The 19,135-nt window shown below is 33.1% G+C and overlaps 1 protein-coding gene across 3 annotated transcripts in view; it reads right to left on the bottom strand.

The window, feature by feature from the left end:
* LOC126880173 (protein draper) overlaps positions 1-19,135 on the bottom strand; it is a 396,789-nt gene that overhangs the window by 77,694 nt on the left and 299,960 nt on the right. For all 3 annotated transcript variants that reach the window (XM_050643935.1, XM_050643937.1, XM_050643936.1), the window contains exons 7-8: positions 5,563-5,804; positions 2,306-2,467 (exon numbers count right to left, since the gene is read on the bottom strand). In XM_050643935.1, coding sequence (XP_050499892.1) covers positions 2,306-2,467; positions 5,563-5,804 — 404 coding nt within the window. The remainder of the gene's footprint in view (positions 1-2,305; positions 2,468-5,562; positions 5,805-19,135) is intronic.

Here is a 19,135-nt window from a genome sequence, read left to right as displayed (position 1 = left end):
TTTCCTCCAACACAAAATTGTTCTATATGGTCCACATATTGTTCAGTAAAAAGTTAGACCAATTTGAGCGTCCGGTTTGGGGGGAGTTGGGGGAGAAGTCGGTAAATTAGTAGTTGTTTTACGTTTTTCGTCAATATTTCTAAAACTATGCTTTAGCGTAAATTATGTTCTATATTCGAATTTTCTACATAAAATTTAAAACAAAAAAGGTCTTTTACATCATTGTTATAAAATCAACGGTTCCCGAGTTACGGAGGGTGAAAAGTGGAGATTTTCGATACTTTTTATATTTTTTGGGTAATTTATAATATTATTACTGATGAAAGAAACTTTTTTGTAAATAAAATTTGCTATTTCAGTGGCCGATGGTATGTTAGTGATACGCGCTTGACAAAACGTCAACCTCACCACCCAAAATCATTATCAATTGTCCAAATAATATAAAAAGCATCGAAAACCTTCACTTTTCACCCTCCGTAACTCTGGAACCGTTGATTTTATAACAATTATGTATAAGACATTTTTTGTTTTAAAGTTTATGTAGAACATTTTTGTATAGAACATTATTTACGCTAAAGCATAGTTTTAGAACTATTGACGATAAACGTAAAAAAACTACTAATTTACCGACTTTTCCCCCATCTCCCCCCCCCCCCAAACGGACGCCCAAAATTATGTAACTTTTTACTGAACAATATGTGGACCATATAGAACAATTCGGTGTTGGAGGAAAACTTTTACTTTGGATGTCTGGGTTATGCGTTTTTTTGGACCAATTACACTATACTACCTCCGTAACTTTGGAACCGTTCATTTTAGAAGGATTATTCATAGGACCTTTTTTTATTTCAAATTTAATGTAGAACATTTTTGTATAGAAGGTGGTTCATGCTAAACCGCATAGTTTTTGCAATATTGACGAAAAACGTAAAAACTACGAATTTACCGATTTCTCCCCCCTCTCCCCCCCCCCAAACCCGACGCTCAAAATGGTGTGACTTTTTCTGAACATTATGTGGACCATATAGAACAATTTGGTGTTGGAGGATAACTTTCACTTTGGATGTCTGGGTTATGCCATTATGTGGATCAATTTTATCATACTACAATAGTTGGCTTATATTTTTATTATTACCGATTTCTGATAACTTCTAATTGAAGCCATCTGTGATCTGTTGGATATATTTGACAAATTTTTGAAAAGGTCCTTGACTGCTTTTAGTAACTTTTAATTTTTTGTAAGAAATAGTGAGTTTTTTTTTATTTTGGTGATTGTTTTATATTGTGCAAAGCAATTATCCTATAAATAGAAAGTGTACATTTTAGTTGTTTTTTGTTTATTGAATTATAAAAAATCGTCGCATATTTAGGAATGTAACATATTTGTAATAAACTCAAAGGTACGTAGCAATAAATTAAAGGTAAAAAAATTTCTATTTCATAACTTTTTAAATACTTCTAGAAGGGCATTAATAGAAAGAAAACATACTTTCCACATTTCTATATTGGTTTGCCAAGAAAAGGGTTAAATCGCACGACCTTGGAGTGAAATTACGCGGTTACCAACCGTTTCCTAAATCAATTGCGACGCGAGCTGTGTGACATGTTGCGCCGTCTTGTTGAAACCACTACTCCTGCACAACATGGTTATTCAATTGACGAATGAAAAAGTCAGTAATTATGGTTTTATAACGGTCACCAGTGACTGCAACGTTCTGGCCAGGACCTTTTTGAAGAAGTACGGACTAATGATTCCACCAGCCCCTAAAGCACACCAAACAGTCAGTTTCTCTGGATGTAATAGTGTCTCAACATACACTTGAGGATATCTTCACTCCAAATATGGCAGTTTTTTTATTGACGTAGCCATTCAACCAAAATTGATGTTCATCCCTAACAAAATTCACTTATGAAAATCGGGATTAACGGCAATCTCGTATTGCTAGGTGACCGTGTATCTTTAATTCTTGCATGAGTTGGATTTTGTAAGCATGCAAACCAACAACCTTTAAGCAAAATGTTCTAAAGTGGATGGATACATATCCAACTGCTGTGTACGCTCTACAGCAGCAACAATTTCTTCTATAAGCACTGCACGACGTCTCCGATGACGCTTATTATCATTTAGAGTAAACGTGGTGGTGGATAAGGACCCCTGCAGGGACCAAAATAAGTACATAATACATTTACAATGGGCATAGAAACGAAAAAGTTTCTGAAACAACAATATTTATCTGTTTTGAAACGGATATTAACAAATATTCACTACGCATGCACACAATTATATTATTAGCAAGAAACTTACCGTTAACAGGATTACAAGAAGCACCATTTTTGCATAAGCATTTTTTGCTACAATGAACACCGAAAGAATTGTCGCTGCATGGTCTATCACATTGCTGACCCTCCCAACCGTCTGGGCACTGGCACTGACCTGTTTCGGAAGAGCAATTTGCACCGTTTTTACCTGTAATTTAAAGTGATTATATTAAATCATTGCTACATATACCAATATAACAATCATCATCATTCTCTTTGCCATTATACCTACGCGGGGTCGGCTTCCCTAATTGTATTTCTCCATAAGTTTCTATTTTTGGTCAGATCAACATTAATCCCCTTTACCGACATGTCCTGCCTAAGCGTCTCCTCCGAGGTCTCCTTCAGTCTTTCTCTCCTGCTTCTTCCAGGAACTCGCAGTTCAGCAATTCTTCGTATTGTGTGATTAACATCTCGACATTGAACATGACCAAACCATCTTAACCTATGCTTCCTCATTTTGGCATCAATTGGTGCCACTCCTAGACCTAGACTTCCCCTAATACATATACTCATTCCTAATTTTATTCTTTTTTGTTACTTCACTCATCCAATGCTACACTAAGCATTCTCATTTCCGCCACATGCATCGCTGTCCCTCTTTCTTTTTAACCGCCCAACATTCAGTTCCGTATGTCACATGGGTTGGAGACTTGGACATTAAAAAAAGATGTTTCGGACAGATTAGACTCCTTCGAGTTAAGGGCATACAGAAGGATATTAAGAATAAGTTGGGTGGATAGTCACGAATATTGAGGTGTTGAGAAGAATGGGAAAAGAAAGAGAGGTTTTAAATAAACTGCTCGTCAAAAGTAGTGTCCAATACCAAATATTCAGAATTAATATCCGATACTGAACAGTATATTTTTATCACCCCGTACATCGCACGGACCAATTTGTTATCATATTTAAACATGTGCGGGATATTTCATTTGTTTAATTGTTGCAATTTATAAACAATATTTTGGCAATGGACATAATTTTAGCTGACTAATTAAAAACCTTTGTTCTTTTGTCGTGTGGGCTATGACCCAATTCATGTTGCCAACAAGAGAGAATACATTTTAACTTCATTCTCAAGAATCAGCTCAACCAGGCCAGATGTGCCTTTAACTTCATTCCTTCATACATTCAATATGTAGCAAAAGAGTCTTCAACTAAGTCGCGTACAAGCCACATACCAGTACTCAACGTTCTCTCGAGGTAACTACCCTGGTGTCTACCGCTATCAATAAAATATCTAAGTGCTATTGGTGTTTTTAATACTGAAGATCAACCTCCTCTGAGACCGAAGATAAGACAGTTAGGGATATACAAATTTATGCTCATTTCCGCTATTTTTTATATTATTTTAGATTTTTCTTTAGTATTTACACAGTTGTGTAAAGGTTTACTTAAACTTTTTTTGTACTTATACCGGGTGGAAGAAAAGAAATGTTTTTCGTATGTTAAATTTGAAACACCCTGTAGGGAGAACAAGGTACAAGTGTGAGTATGCATCAAAGTCGTATTGAAGTCTTATGTTGTTTGAACATTTTGTTTTATGAATGTCCCTGATATCTTTAGAAACAAAGAAAATAGACGGTTTTGTAGTTTAACACGTGTTTTAACCGAGACAAAAGTTTGAGACACCTCGTAGAGAGGAAAAGGCACAAAGACGGGTATACATCGATATTATGTTGTAGTCTCATATTTTGCAAATATTTTATTTTTTAAATTTCTCTGATATCTTTAATAACAAAGAAACTATACGGTTTAACTCTTTAATATGTGTTTTAGCTGACGACATGCGATACGTGAGGAGGCCATGTCTTATCATACCATGAAGATAAAATTATTATTTCCTACTTCATCATCATCATCCAACCAATTTACGTCCACTGCTGGACATAGGTCTCCCCCAATTGTTTCCACACTTCACGGTTTTGTGCTGATTTTTGCCAGTTTTTACTAATCCGCCTGATATCATCTGTCCATCGTGTAGGCGGCCTTCCTCTACTTCGTTTATCTTCTCTTGGTCTCCACTCCATCAGCCTTCGTGCCCATCTGGAATCTTTCAGCCTGGCGACGTGTCCTGCCCAGTTCCATTTGAGCCTGGTGATACGTTCTACAACATCTGCGATTTCTACATATTATTTCCTACATATAGTGCAAAAGAAACAGAGTGTCAAAAGAAAAAAATCTGTGTAATGTACCTTTCTCTATTTAAAAAGCCTCCACGTAAACACCAAATCCGTACTTTTTCTCAAGGAAATTCCACCCCAAAACATCGCACAGCCTCCATTAAACCATCTCGTCTCTCTTATGTTGCGCTGTGCATACCACTTACCTGGCTGACAAATAACTCTTATATGTGTTGATAAGAACTGTTTACCTTATGTGCCTTTCTGTTTTTAAAGATTTGTTAATTGTTATTTATTATTTTTAATTTAGTTTTGTTTCAGTTAAAACACATGTTAGAGAGTAAAACCACCTATGTTCTTTGTTTCTAAAAATATCAGGTATGAAAACACAAAATGTTCACAAAACATAAGACAACAATACGATTCTGATGCATACTCAGATTTGTAGTTCGTCCTCCCTACAGGGTGTTTCAAATTTAACATAAGAAAAACATTTATTTTCTTTCATCTGGTATAACAAGTACAAAAAAGAAGATTGAGTAAACCTTTCACAACTGTGTAAAAACTAAAGAAAAATCTAAAACATTAAAAAAAATTAGCTGAATCCGTTAATATGTTCACGAGAAAATCAACTATGAAAATGAGCATAATTTTCTATATCCCTAACTTTTGACGAGCAGTTTACAATTAAAGTTAGAAAACTTCAACATCTGGGACATGTCATGAGGGGCGAGCGTTATAACTTGTTGCAATTAATAATACAAGGAATAATATGGGGTAGAAGGAGTCGTGGAAGGAGACGCATCTCTTGGTTAAACACACTTTGGTTTAACCGAACTTCTGCTGATCTGTTTAGAGCAGCGGTATTGAAAGTGCGAATTGCCATGATGGTTACCGATATTTTTAGAGGAGATGCCACATGAAGAAGAAGAAGATAATGTTAATGAAAGTTATATGATGGATAAGGATATTTGTTATTTAAACTAGTTGAAATGGTTTTTCAAATAATATTATAACAAGGATGCAGGTTATTATAATCAATAAATTTATGTAAAAAGTATTTTGGCCTGAATTAAGTCTTTAAATCTGATTTTAACTTTTTTTTCGAATATAAACTTACAGTCACATTTTTGAGCACAATCTTCTCCAAAGCTACCTTCAGGACACATCTTCTCGCAGTGTTTACCGGTAAAACCTGGTGGGCAGATGCAAGTACCATTTACAGGAGAACATTGAGCGTTGTTCTCGCATTTACACTGTTCATGGCAACCTTTTCCGTAAGTCAAGATAGGGCATAGTCTGGTGCAGTCCTGAGAATTCCATCCTGCTTTGCAGTCGCAATCGCCCGTCCATGGATGGCACCTGGAATTAACATTTAATAAGTAAATAAAAAAGTAGTAAGAAAATATTTAAATAGTAAAAGAGAAAAAAAAAGCAATTTATGTTATATTTCGATTCAGAGGCACGGCAACACAAAACCAAATTGCCTATTTAAAGGAAATTTTAAAGATATATTGAAATCCCCTCTGAGAACGCCGCAGCGACATCTATTAAAGAAAATAGAAAATAGGAAGGTCTCAGATACAGAATATATTATTAAAAATAATAATATACACTAATTTAAATCTAGAAATCTTCCTTATTAGAACCATTCTTTGTTAACATCCTGCATATCTGCCTTCTACCATTTACAAGGCAAAGAGGCGACGAATAGAAAACGGAAGGGGATGAAGGAAACGGGATGTGATTGAATAGTGTAGAAGATTTCCGTTTTCCATTTCGTCGTCTCTTTGCCTTGTAAATGGTAGAAGGCAGATATGCAGGATGTTAACAGAGAATGGTTCTAATAAGGAAGGTTTCTAGATTTAAATTAGTGTATATTATTATTTTTAATAATGTATTCTGTATCTGAGACATTCTATTTTATTTAAATAATAGTACTTTGATTTAACTATTTAAAGATTTGTCTTATTTTTTATGGTTTTCATAATTTTGTATGTGACTACCTTAATAGACTAAGAGCCGGGACAGGTAAAATTTGCTAATCATTTTAGGCACTTAAATAGCAGAACCTAAAAGAAAACGTGGGCTTACAGACGTATATTACGTACATCCTGGACCGAGCGCGTAATCAACGAGGAGGTACTACGCCGGGGCCGGATAGGTAAGGAGAGTAGGGGCGTAACAGAGGCCCCCGCAGCATGAACCTTGCGGGAGGGCCCCAATATGTCAGGGGCCCCATCTTGTCGTCTAATTTATGTAAAAATCTGTTGTTATATTATTTTGCGCATGCATACGCAACGTTTTTTAAGCAATGCAGTATTGAAAATGAAGTTGCCCATCAGATAGATACAATGTATCGTATGTATTCTCCTTTTCATGAACATTTTTCAGTGCGTCACAAATTATAGAAAAAAAGTTAAGTCCGTGATAATACACATTTATGACATTTATTCTAACGTGACATTTTAGTTAAATCTGACAGTTGTCAAATTTTATTTTCAATTTGGAATAAAACCAAATCAATTGTGTCTATTGCGTTTATAAAATGGTATTTTCTTTCATTTGTATAGTCTTATAAATTGTACAGATTATATTGATAATATTATTATTTTATTTAATAAATAATTCTTTTTTGATTATGGCGCCATCTATCGACAACTAGAATAATCACCGAACTAAAATAATTACCAAATTATTCACAGACGTGCCTTTTTTTCTGTCACATACAATTTAATGCGTTAGAGAGAAATCGAAAAACTGTGACGCACTGAAAGATGATCATGAGAAAAAGAATATGTATTGTATGTATTAATAAAATTGTAGATATATTCGCTGATAGTAGTGCACGAAGAAAGTTGTTCATCTCATAGAATAATACTATGTACCTAATAATGTTTTCGTTTATTAATTTTCTTTCTATTTGATTCTATGCCAATAAAGATGAAAAATGTAAGGTGTCATAAACAGTGCATGAATACACTAATAGCCTAGTAAATGACCGTTTTGGAATGTAATTATCAGCGTCACGACGTATTTGCTTGGCAATTTGGATTTAGATTCTACTTATCCTCCACTTCAAAGTTGGAGTTGTGCCGTTGGTTGCTTTTACTTGGTGGGTGAAAGTCACCCCTTCTCGAGGGTAAAATAAGTCCGGAAATGGCTAAATTGACTAATTAGAAGCAACTTTTGTTCTATAGAGTTTCTTTATCAAAGTCAATACTTTTCAAGTGACTTGCGAGTGAAAATGTTTATTTTTCTACAAAAAAACCACGTATTCAGACGGTTTTTCGCAAATAACTCAAAAAATAAGTATTTTATCGAATTAAATATTATCGAAAAAATATTTTAGCAAAAATGTAGCTTATAAGAAAATAAAAAAAATGGTGTACCTACCTATTCATGAAGTCTATCGACACAGTAAAAGGAAAGTTGAAGTTCATGAAAAATTGTTCTTATTTGTTCAATTTCAAATCGAATATTTCAACGTGAAATAACCAACTTTTCGGGGAAAACTTATTGAAACTTTTTTAATACATAAAAAAGAGCTTTATTTTTATTTTTTAAAGATTCTAGCATCAAAACTAAGCGAGTTATGCTCAAAATAAAGTTGGCCCTTTTTTGCTAAAAAAAGCCATGAAAATCTTCCCCTAAGTTAGATCGGTTCGAAGTTCTTATTTTTGAAAAAAATTAGGGGGGAAAATTTTTTGAAAAAATAAAAAAGTAATGGCTTTTTTATAAAATAACTTAAAAAGTATTACCAAAGGAGGATCCAGAGAGCCCCACCTCGAGAATTTAAAATAATATAAATTTAAATATTTGCAGTTCAAATGTTTTTAGTTTCAAACACATATCCCGCTTGCTACGAAAATATGTTTTTAGCTTTGTCCTGAACGGTAGTAAAGGTTGTGCTGAACGACGTAAAGTGTGAGGTAACCTAAGCTATGCATGTATCATAAAAAAGTGTTCATCCCCCCCCCCCCCCCCGTAAATTGGTCTTGGATCCGCCCTTGGGTATTAGTGATACGAAAAATCTCAAAAAGTAAAGAAATGTGGTTTTGTTTATAAAAATATTTTGGTTTTATTTTGTTTTTCTGTAAGACAAAAATTGGTTAAGATATGGGTGATCAAAATTTGCATACACTCGTAATTAGTGACTCATTAGAGCCCTTTCAAATAAATCCCATTCAAAAATAAGCACCATGAACCGGTGAAACTTACAGGTCATATAATAAAAAGTTAAGTAATTTGTAAAGCGGTAATGATAGGGGAGCCCAAGAGGGGATTTTTGCAGTTACTCGAGCGCGTAACATTAACATATGGGGAGAAACCTGGTACCCTGCAGATGTACCTCTACCATATATTGGCTCTTAACACAGGGAAGTTCGTTAAGGGGGACCCGAAAAAAATCTATCCTTAAAAATACTCGAAATTGTCAAATTAAGATAAGGGAAGTTAAGTACATGCAAAAGAGTGTATGTATATTTCAAAAATCTGACGATTTGAGCAGGGCGTAAGGAAATGGGTGAGTCAAAAAGTTTCACAAAAAAAAAGCGAATATTTCGCGAAATGAACGCCAGATCGAAAAACTAAAAAATACGTCTTTAATATTTTTCAAAAATCTATCGAATGGTACTAAACATGACCCTCACGGAGAGGGGGGGGGGTAAATATAAAATTTTAAATACAAACCCCGCGATATTTCGCAAAATGAACATCAGATCGAAAAACTGCAAAATATACTTTCAAAATGTGTTTGAAAAATCTATCGAATGGTACCAAACACGACACCCCACGGAGGTGGGGTGGAGGGTTACTTTAAAATCTTAAATGGGACCCCCAAATTTTTATTGCAGATTTGGATTTCTTTACGTAAAAATAAGCAACTTTTATTCGAGACATTTTTTCGAATTCTGGATAGATGGCGCTATAATCGGAAAAAACGATTGTTGGAAATGGAAAATTTAATTAAAAAGTGGAAAGTCCCCACTAGAATGGAAAATTTTGCTTAACTTTTTTTGGTTTTAGGACCTAATAATCACAACCCAATAGGTCCCCAGAACGCTCGAGTGATTGCAAGTTTAGCATACTTTGCTCCCCTACCATAATGATTAGTCTCATTTGGGGTGCTAAATAGGGGGAGATTTTCGCAAGTTGTTTACCAAGAAAGGCTTTAACTGTATTCTGAGCGTAACTCGCTTAGTTTTGATGATAGAAATTTTTATAAAAAGTAAAAATATCTAAAACTTTTTTTAAACACTTTAAAAAGTTATTAAAACTTTTCCCCGAAAAGTGCTTCATTTTTTGGTTATTTCACACTGAAATATTCTATTTGGAATTTGACGAATAAGAACAATTTTTCATGAACTACGAATTTGCATTTACTTGGTCGATAGACTTCATTTTTGTATAAGCTACATTCTTGCTACTTGCGAATACTTACTTTTTGAGATATTTGCGAAAAACCGTCTGATCTGGAAACGTGGTTTTTTTGTTGAACAATATTGAACATTTCACTCGTAATAACTCAAAAAGTATTGACAGGGCCACTTCGGTGGTGACATTGAAAATTAGGTATAGCCATATTTCAAGTTCATTTACTTGGCTATAACACATATAAGTTTTTGTTACATATGTTGCATTTATTTAGTAATTTTTTAAAAGGGGCCCCATTTCCAATTCTGCGGGGGGGCGACGGATTTTGTTATGCCACTGAAGGAGAGAGAGGTTGAGAGATAAAGAAAAGAAAGTTGGAATACTTATTCACGTTATGAGGAACAATAAATATACAGTACTACAGCTAATTATCCAAGGAGAAATAGACAGCAGAAGGGGTCCAGGGAGGAGGAAACACTCCTGTAATGGCTCCAAAACTTGCGGTAATGGTTAGGATTGTCATCTGCCAAACTATTCAGATCTGCCGTAAACAAAGTCAGATTAGCCATGTTAAATGCAACCAACAAAATTTCCGGACACAATATTTATCAAGTTTTTAAATTTTCCACTAATATTCATTGCTACTCCAATAGTTGAATTTATATAGAAAAGATTACATTTTTCCAAAATATACAAAGATTAACAAGAAGTTTATGTGTATTTACGTTATTAAATTTTAAGATTCGACAACAACTTCATGTAAATTTATTTTATCTTTTAATTATAATTTAACCTGTTGAAAATATTCTGAGAACTACTTATTTTGCTATGTATTAGATTTTGCAATTTGAGGTACCTATAAAATAATGCGTATCTTACATATTTATAATCAAAATATATCAAGTAGATAATAAACAAGTATTTTTCCAAACACGCTCATGTTTTTGTCGTGATATTTCAAGATAAGATTGTTTTATTTCTAATAGACTGTATGTATCCGCCTTATGTTGACACGTGACTAGACTAGACGATCACTACATACGGAGAAATGTAAAAAAGGAACAAATAGGACGATAGAAGTAAGATCGAAGCCTTCGAAATGTGAGTCTGTAGAACCAACTGTCAGTTCTGGAAGAGCTTCATATAAAAGACAAACTATTAAAAAAAGCAAACCGAACATACCTAAATTACTACGGCCACGTAGCCAGAAGAACGGGGACTACGGAACTATTGGTAGTAGAAGGAAAGGTAGAAGACCGAAGACCAAGAGGAAGAACTGGTGAGAAAATCTCTACAGGAAGCCGTCCATTTGGCACAGAATCGCAGTCAATGGAGACAACAAGCTAACAATATTTAGAGTGTCACCACACCATTTACAACTTCTCAGGGCCGGATTTAAGGGGTGGCAGACTGGGCAGCTGCCCGGGGCCCCCACAAAGCCCCAAAGTTAAAAAAATTAGCACATTATTCACATCTAATAATTTATGTCAACCAATTAACTATGAGAATTAGTTACATCGAAGGTTTCACTCCTGTTGAAAGGTTTCTCATATTTTTGCCAAATCACGGTCATAAAGCAGAAGATATATTTAATTCTCTAATGACATTCTTACAAGAAGATGATATCGATTTGAAAAACTACAGGGGACAGTACTACGACAACGTGTCAGTTAATAGTGGAAAATACAATGGTGTTCAGGCTAAAATAAGATAACATAATAGCTTGGCGTTGTTGATTCCGTGTGCCGCCCACTCTCTAAATTTAGTTGCAAAATAGCCCAGTCGGGATACCATTTGACCTTGCATTAGGAGCTGCCCCAAATTTTATTTTTCTAATCTTTAGGGGGGGGTCAATAGTAGTATAAATTTAAAATCTCGACTGAATTTGACCGTTGCGTTAGCCGCCATATTGATTTTAAACCAGAACCGTTTTTGCTCAATATCTCCGCCATTTTCAACTTTTCGACAAAAAATATATAATATTAAATTGTTGAAAATGCGATTTTCTATAATTTCGTTTATTATAATTTTTTTCGTGCGATCCATATTTTCCGAGTTATGGGGAAAAACAGTGACAGTTAAGCATAATTATTCATTTATTTAATTATCTCGTTTATTATTACTTTTACAACAAATTTTAACCCATACAAAAATGAAGAGAATTAAATTTAACAATTTTGATCTTTCTTTTTTTTTTGAAAAAATCAATATTTAAGGTAGTACGTATGCGGTAAAGGCGCGAGCGTAAGACCCGATTGATTTTAAAGCTTGATTGTTTTTGTTCAATATCTTCCCCATTTTCAACTTTTCGACAAAAAGTGTAAGCACTGAAATTGTTGCAATTACGATTTACTACAATTTTTCGAGAGAACCAGTGGCGGGTCTAAGAGGGGGGGAATTGGAAAATACCCCCCAAATTAAAATGTCCAAATTAAAAAAAAATGTTGAAATGTTAAAATATGTTAGCCGACATGAAAGTTAATTATCGACAGACAAATTCAACCAATAAAACCCGCTAGTTAATAAAATTAAGTGAACTTAAAGCATATAAGTTATTATTTATGTCTTTATGTACTTAGTTTGGTTGGTGTTTCATTGGAAGTTTCAAAAATTGTATAAAATATAATTTTCTTTATTTTTGTTTATGTGCAATTATGTCGTAAAATTGTGGAAAAGAAATTGTAGGAAATTGCGTTTCAAACAATTTTAGTTCCTACCGTTTTTGTCAAAAAGTTGAAAATGGCGGAGATATTAAGCAACAACGGTTCTCCTTTAAAATCAATATGGCGGCTAATGCAACCGCGGAATTCAGTCGAGATTTTAAATTTACACTACTATTGATCTCCCCTAAAGGATAGAATTATAAAATTTGGGGCAGCTCTGAAAAAAGATTTAATTCAGTAATTATTCTCCCCCCCCCCCCCATTTTTTACTACTTTCCCACTTAACTCGGAAAATATCAACCGCATGAAAAAAATTGTTAAAAAGAAATTGTAGGAAATCATGTTTGGAACAATTTAAGTTGAAAATGGCGTAGATATTGAACAAAAACAATTACTACAAAATCAATCAGGTCTTACGCTCGCGCCATTATCGCATACATTGTTGGATTTTTGCAACACCAAGGAAATAATTTTACACTGGTTTTACACTTCTGAAGCTAGGAATAACTAAAGACACTTTTCACAACTAATATTTTATTACAATAACACAAACTTTTGGTATTAAAGTAATTTTTGTGTGGGATCGGACACACGCCCTACTTTCCCGTTTTTTATTATCTTATTATTCTATATAACAACACCTTGGCAACGAACTTTTTTTTGAATATTGCGCCTTTGTGTACACTTTGAATTATAGAACATAAAAACATAGAAACATCTTTGTGAAGTGTACACAAGGCGCAAACCACTAAATAAAATATTGAAACAAAATATAGTTTTACTAAATATTAATGTTGGGAATTTATTTCTCCAACATGCTGGGGGGGCCTTGGTTTTGATACCAAAACAATATATTCCACCCCTTTTTTTTACACATTTTTTAAAGAATTTATTGCTTATATAAGTATAAAACTTTTACAAAGTTTTAAATTTAAATAGAAATAGTTATAAAGTTAAATTTTATTTATTATTATAAATTGAAAAAAAAAAAATAATTTAAATTTGTTCATCGTTAATTGGAAGAACAGCAATTTTTGTGACAGAACGTAAGTATGTTCCCTTTTTAGTTTTTACTTCCACCACTCTTACCTTTCCGTCTTTACCAGGAATAACTTTATTAATCCTTGCTATAGGCCACCCAAAAGAAGAAACATTGTCCTCCTTTACAAGCACAAGCATGCCTTCTTGTAAATTTGGCAACGATTTTCTCCATTTAGGTCTGTTTTGAAGTTGTGTTAGATAATCTTGGTACCACCTTTGCCAAAAATGCTGCTGCATTTGAACACACAACCTCCAAAATTTTAATCTATTTTCAGGAATCTCAGTTAAATTAGTTTCAGGGAAAGTTGTCAAAGGAGCACCTATTAGAAAATGACCTGGGGTCAAATATTCTAAGTCAGAGGAATCATTATTAATTGCCATAAGAGGCCTTGAATTTAATATTCCTTCAACTTGAGTAATCAAAGTATTAAACTCCTCATATGTTAAAATATTATTTCCCATCACCCTTTTTATATGATATTTAGCACTCTTCACCCCGGCCTCCCATAGACCCCCAAATACTGGAGAATAACTTGGGATGAAGCAAAATTCAATTTTATCATCAAGGCAAAAGTTGTTTAACTTAATGTTGTCGTTTAGAAGTTTTTGAAGTTGATTATTTGCTCCCTTGAATGTGGCACCATTGTCACAAAAGATCTTGGATGGTTTACCCCTTCTAGAAATGAATCTTTTTAATGAAGCTAAAAAAGTATCTGTTGTTAGATCAGAGAGTAACTCCATATGAATTGCCTTCACAGAAAAGCAAACAAACAATGCTATATATGCCTTTGTCGTTATAGACTTTCTAATCCGTGACTGTTTAATTTGGAAGGGACCACAGAAGTCTATACCAACATTCTGAAAGACCCTCGATGAACGTACCCTTTGTTCAGGAAGAGATCCCATTAACTGTTCACTGCACTTGGCCTTACATTTAAAACAGGTTACGCATTTGTGCAAAATCCTTTTAATTTCTTTAGTGGCACTAATAATCCAAAAATTTTGATTTAATGAACTTAAAACTTGTTTCGGACCTGCATGTAAAAGTCTTAAGTGCTCTCTGTGAATCAAAAGATCAGTGATATGATTGTTTTTGGGAACGATCAAAGGATGTTTTTTATTAAAAGAAATATCTGAGTTCTCCAGTCTACCACCAACTCTTAACAGTCCCTGAGAGTCCAAGAAAGGATATAAAGAATTTAAATTAGACTTAATTGCTGTGTTGTTGGTTAGACATTTTATTTCCTCAGAAAAATGAAAACTTTGTTCATACTTAATAATGGTTTTAAGGCTATTTTCTAGTTCTACAACTGTTAAACTTCCAGTAATCTTTTTATTTTTATTTTTTATATTATTTACAAATCGTAGGCAATAAGCCACTATTTTTTGAAGTTTTGTTAAGCTAGAGAATTTTATGAAGAAAGATTCTGGTTTGACCTTAGCTAAAGTGACAACTTTATATTCAGGCAAATGGTCTGGAGTAGAAAATGGAATTTCAAAGTGCAAGAATTCAATATTTGAAAGAATTTCAGGACCATTAAACCAAAGATTGTTTGAATTAATTTCATGAGGTTCAAGTCCACGAGAAAGACAATCTGCTGGATTTTCCTTAGTGTTTATATACAACCATTTAAATTCGGATGTCATTTCTTGAATTTTAATAATTCTATTGGCAACATAGGGATTCAATTTCAAAGGTTCGGATTTTATCCAAGCTAAGACAATGTTTGAATCTGAATATAAAAATACCTTACTGACTTTATCTTTTAACAGTTCAAAAACCTTGTGAGATAGTTTTGAAAGCAACAAAGCACTGTTCAGTTCAAGTCTTGGCATAGTTAGTTTTTTGTTTATAGGAACAATCCTAGATTTGGAACAAATCAAATTTACATGTACTTTATTTTCAAAAATAGTCCTCGCATAAATAACAGCTCCATATGCAATCAAGGAGGAGTCACAAAAGCCAACTATTTCAATATGAAGAGCACCAGTAAAGTTTAAATTTCTTTGGACAGTCACTGTGGGCATGCTCATTAAGCTTTCAACAAAATTTTTCCAAGTGTCAAGTAACTCACTGGAAATTATAGCATCCCATTTGACCTTACTTAACCAAAGTTTTTGCATAATTACCTTAGCAGCTACTAAAACTGGGCCCACTAATCCCAAAGGATCATAAAATTTGGAAACAAAACTGAGAATCTGTCTTTTAGTTACACATTCATTTATATCAACTTTTGGACAACTAAATTTAAAATTATCTGTTTTTGTATCATAAGTCAATCCCAGAGTCTTTACCGTTAAATCGTTTTTGCTGATGTTAATTTCATCAAAATTTTGTTTATTTTTAGGAATATCATTTAAAATTTGTAAATTATTTGAGCACCATTTGTGCAACTCGAAGGACCTTAATTTGAGCAGCGAGATAAGTTCATTTTTTAGTTTTATCGTTTCTTCGATTGTGTCACACCCACACAAAATATCATCAACGTAGGTGTTATTAAGAAGAGCTTTAGAAGCCAAAGGATAGCGTTTACCTTCAGTTCGGGCTAATTCTACCAAACATCTGGTAGCTAAAAAGGAAGAACTTCTTAAACCATATGTTACAGTTTGAAGTTGAATACATTGTAAACTGCCATTTTTCTCTCGCCACAAAATATTTTGTAACTGGCAATGGTCTGGATGTACCAAAACCATTCTATACATTTGTTTAATATCTGTCAAAAGGACGTAATTATATTTTCTAAAAAGAACAAGAATATCGAAGAGCTCATTTTGAACTACAGCACCATTATAGAGATAATCATTGATGCATTTTTTCTTTTTTGATTTCATGCTGCCATCAAAGACTACTCTTAATTTTGTTGTTTTTTTGTCTTCACGTATCACTGGATGGTGAGCCATGAAGTATAAAGAACCACTATTTAAGTCATATGTACTAAGACTTACTATTTTTGCATGCTTTAGAGCTAAATATTCATCAATAAAACTTTTGTATTGAGAGTACAGCTCAGGATTGACTTTAAATCTTTTTTCTAGATTTTCAAAGCGTTTTAATGCTACAGAAAATGAATCTCCTAAATCCAAATCAGGTAGATTTTGTTTTAATGGTAATTTAACTTGGTATTTATTATTTATTACTTGCAAAGAATTTTCAAAATTAATCTCACAAGCTTCCTGCTCTGTCGAATATTCCGGAAAAATTTCTGGAACCTTCTCGGTTTCCCAAAATTGAGAAACAATATTTTCTAAATTATTTTTCATGCTTAAATGAAAAGCAGAAAAATTACAAATTTGTAGTGATGGAGCAGAACCACTAACTATGAACCCAAATAGAGTATTTTGTAATATAATCTGGTCTACTTGTATTTTATCGGAGAGCAAAATATGAAATGAAATATTTGCCCCAAACAATATATCAATTGTGCCAGATTTATTGAAGTCATCATCAGACAATTTAATATTTTTAGGAATATTTAAATTTGAAACATTGAAATTTGTTTGTGGTATATCACTAGTAATTTTATCAACCACAGAACATTTTATATTTGTGCTATAATCAAACACACATGACTCAATTTTTAAATTTACAGCCTTTTGCACATTGGTAATATTCTCAGAAATACCTAAGATATTGACATTATTATTAAATGTTTTTAAGTTTAATTTACTTACCAATCTACTTGTTACTAATGATATTTGAGATCCTGTATCCAGGAGACCTCTGGCAGTGATATAATCACCCCTTTTTGTTCTAATTTTTACCTTCACTGTTGGTAACAGAACATTATTAATGTTTTCATTTATTGAACCAAATGTAGTCACCCTATCGTCTGCATTACCACTGTTACCCTGTCCAGTGCTGTCTAATGGAGTTTGTCTGTCCACATGCAGAAGAGAATTATGTTCTTTTCGACAAACTGAACACCTGAAACTCATTTTACACCTACCAGGATGATTATTCAAACAAATTCGACAAGCCTTATGACTGTCTATAAAAGACACTCTATCATTTACTGAAACAGATTTGAAACTGGAACAATTATAAATTTTATGGCCTGAGGATGAACAAAAGCTACACCTGGTTTCTAATTTGACTTTACTTGTAGCCAAGTGAGTTTTTTGATACCTTTCTTTGTTAGTGCTACATTTTTTATCTGGAGTGGTTACAGTTTCTAAAGCTGTAGCCCTATTTTCAATATAAGATAAGAAATCTTTTAAATTTGGCAATTTTGAGTTGTCCCTATCAATTTGAAATGATCTATTAGTATAGTGATCTAGTTTTTTAGTTAAAATGCAAATAAGGATCATATCCCAACTTTCTACGGGTTGCTTTAAGTTTTTTAGTGCACCTAACTGCTGTCTCACTTTACTAATGAACTCACGTAAGGCGGTGGAAGTTCCTTTTTGAATGGAGGGAATGTCAAGTAGTGAATAAATGTGAGAATTTATTAATATTGTTTCATTGTTATAACGGTTATCTAACATTCTCAATGCATCATTATAAGAGTCATTTGTTAGAGGTAGATCATTTATTAGGCTTCTTGCCTCTCCTTCCAAATGATTCTTTAAATGAAAAAGTTTTTCAACATTTTGCAGTGACTTATTTCTATCAAAAACAGCTAGAAATAAATCTATAAAAGGTCTATAACTTGTTAAATCTTTGCCGTCATAACAAGGAATTTCTATTCGTGGAATATTTGAAGAATAAAAAGAATTATTTACATCTTGTGGATTAGTACTTACGCTCTGTATTACTGTTTTTGAGAGTTGACTATTAATTTTAGCTAATGTGTCAAAGTATTCCTGTCTAATATTATCAATGGAATCTGCATACCCCTGTTCACAACATAAAATTTCACAATGAAGATCTTGAAGTTTATTAAAATTTTCTATTAGTAAGTCTTTCCTAGTTTGTAATTGATTAATTATTAATTCAGAAATTTCTTTGTCCAAATGTTTTTCAACAAACCTTGTAATAGTTTTAATAGACTGAATTTCTTGAGATTTTTTAGTTTTTAGCATTTCAATATCCTTTTTAGCGGGCATTTTTTTTTTATATGAATCTACCTAAAACTTAAAAGGTAAAAAAAACTATTTTAAATATCAAAATAACAAAAATGTTGACGATTATTTACAAACCAAAACACAAACAGTCAATTTATTTAATTTTGTATTCACTGTCAATGTCAGTTTTCTGTCACTTCATATATGATCGATTTCATAAAACATCGATTATTTCTCTCGATCGCTTGATAACCATTCGACGTCGGTCGTTCGCCCTCTTTTACATAGATGGCGCTATTGTATGAGCTTGACGTTTTACAAAATTAATTTTTTAATGATTTTTCTTTTTTGTAATTTCTTTTCTAATAATTTCTTTTTTGTTCAATAATTTCTTCTTTTTTTTTATTAGGTGTGTTTCTTACCTTCTGGAAATTGAGTAATTCCTAGCTTCTTTTTATATCCGGCTCGAAGGACCAAACTTGATGTTGGATTTTTGCAACACCAAGGAAATAATTTTACACTGGTTTTACACTTCTGAAGCTAGGAATAACTAAAGACACTTTTCACAACTAATATTTTATTACAATAACACAAACTTTTGGTATTAAA

This window comes from Diabrotica virgifera, chromosome 2 (genome assembly GCF_917563875.1).
Source record: "Diabrotica virgifera virgifera chromosome 2, PGI_DIABVI_V3a".
Classification (NCBI taxonomy): domain Eukaryota; kingdom Metazoa; phylum Arthropoda; class Insecta; order Coleoptera; family Chrysomelidae; genus Diabrotica; species Diabrotica virgifera.
The sequence above is the reverse complement of the archived record's forward strand: the minus strand, read 5'-3'. Positions and strand labels throughout refer to the sequence as shown.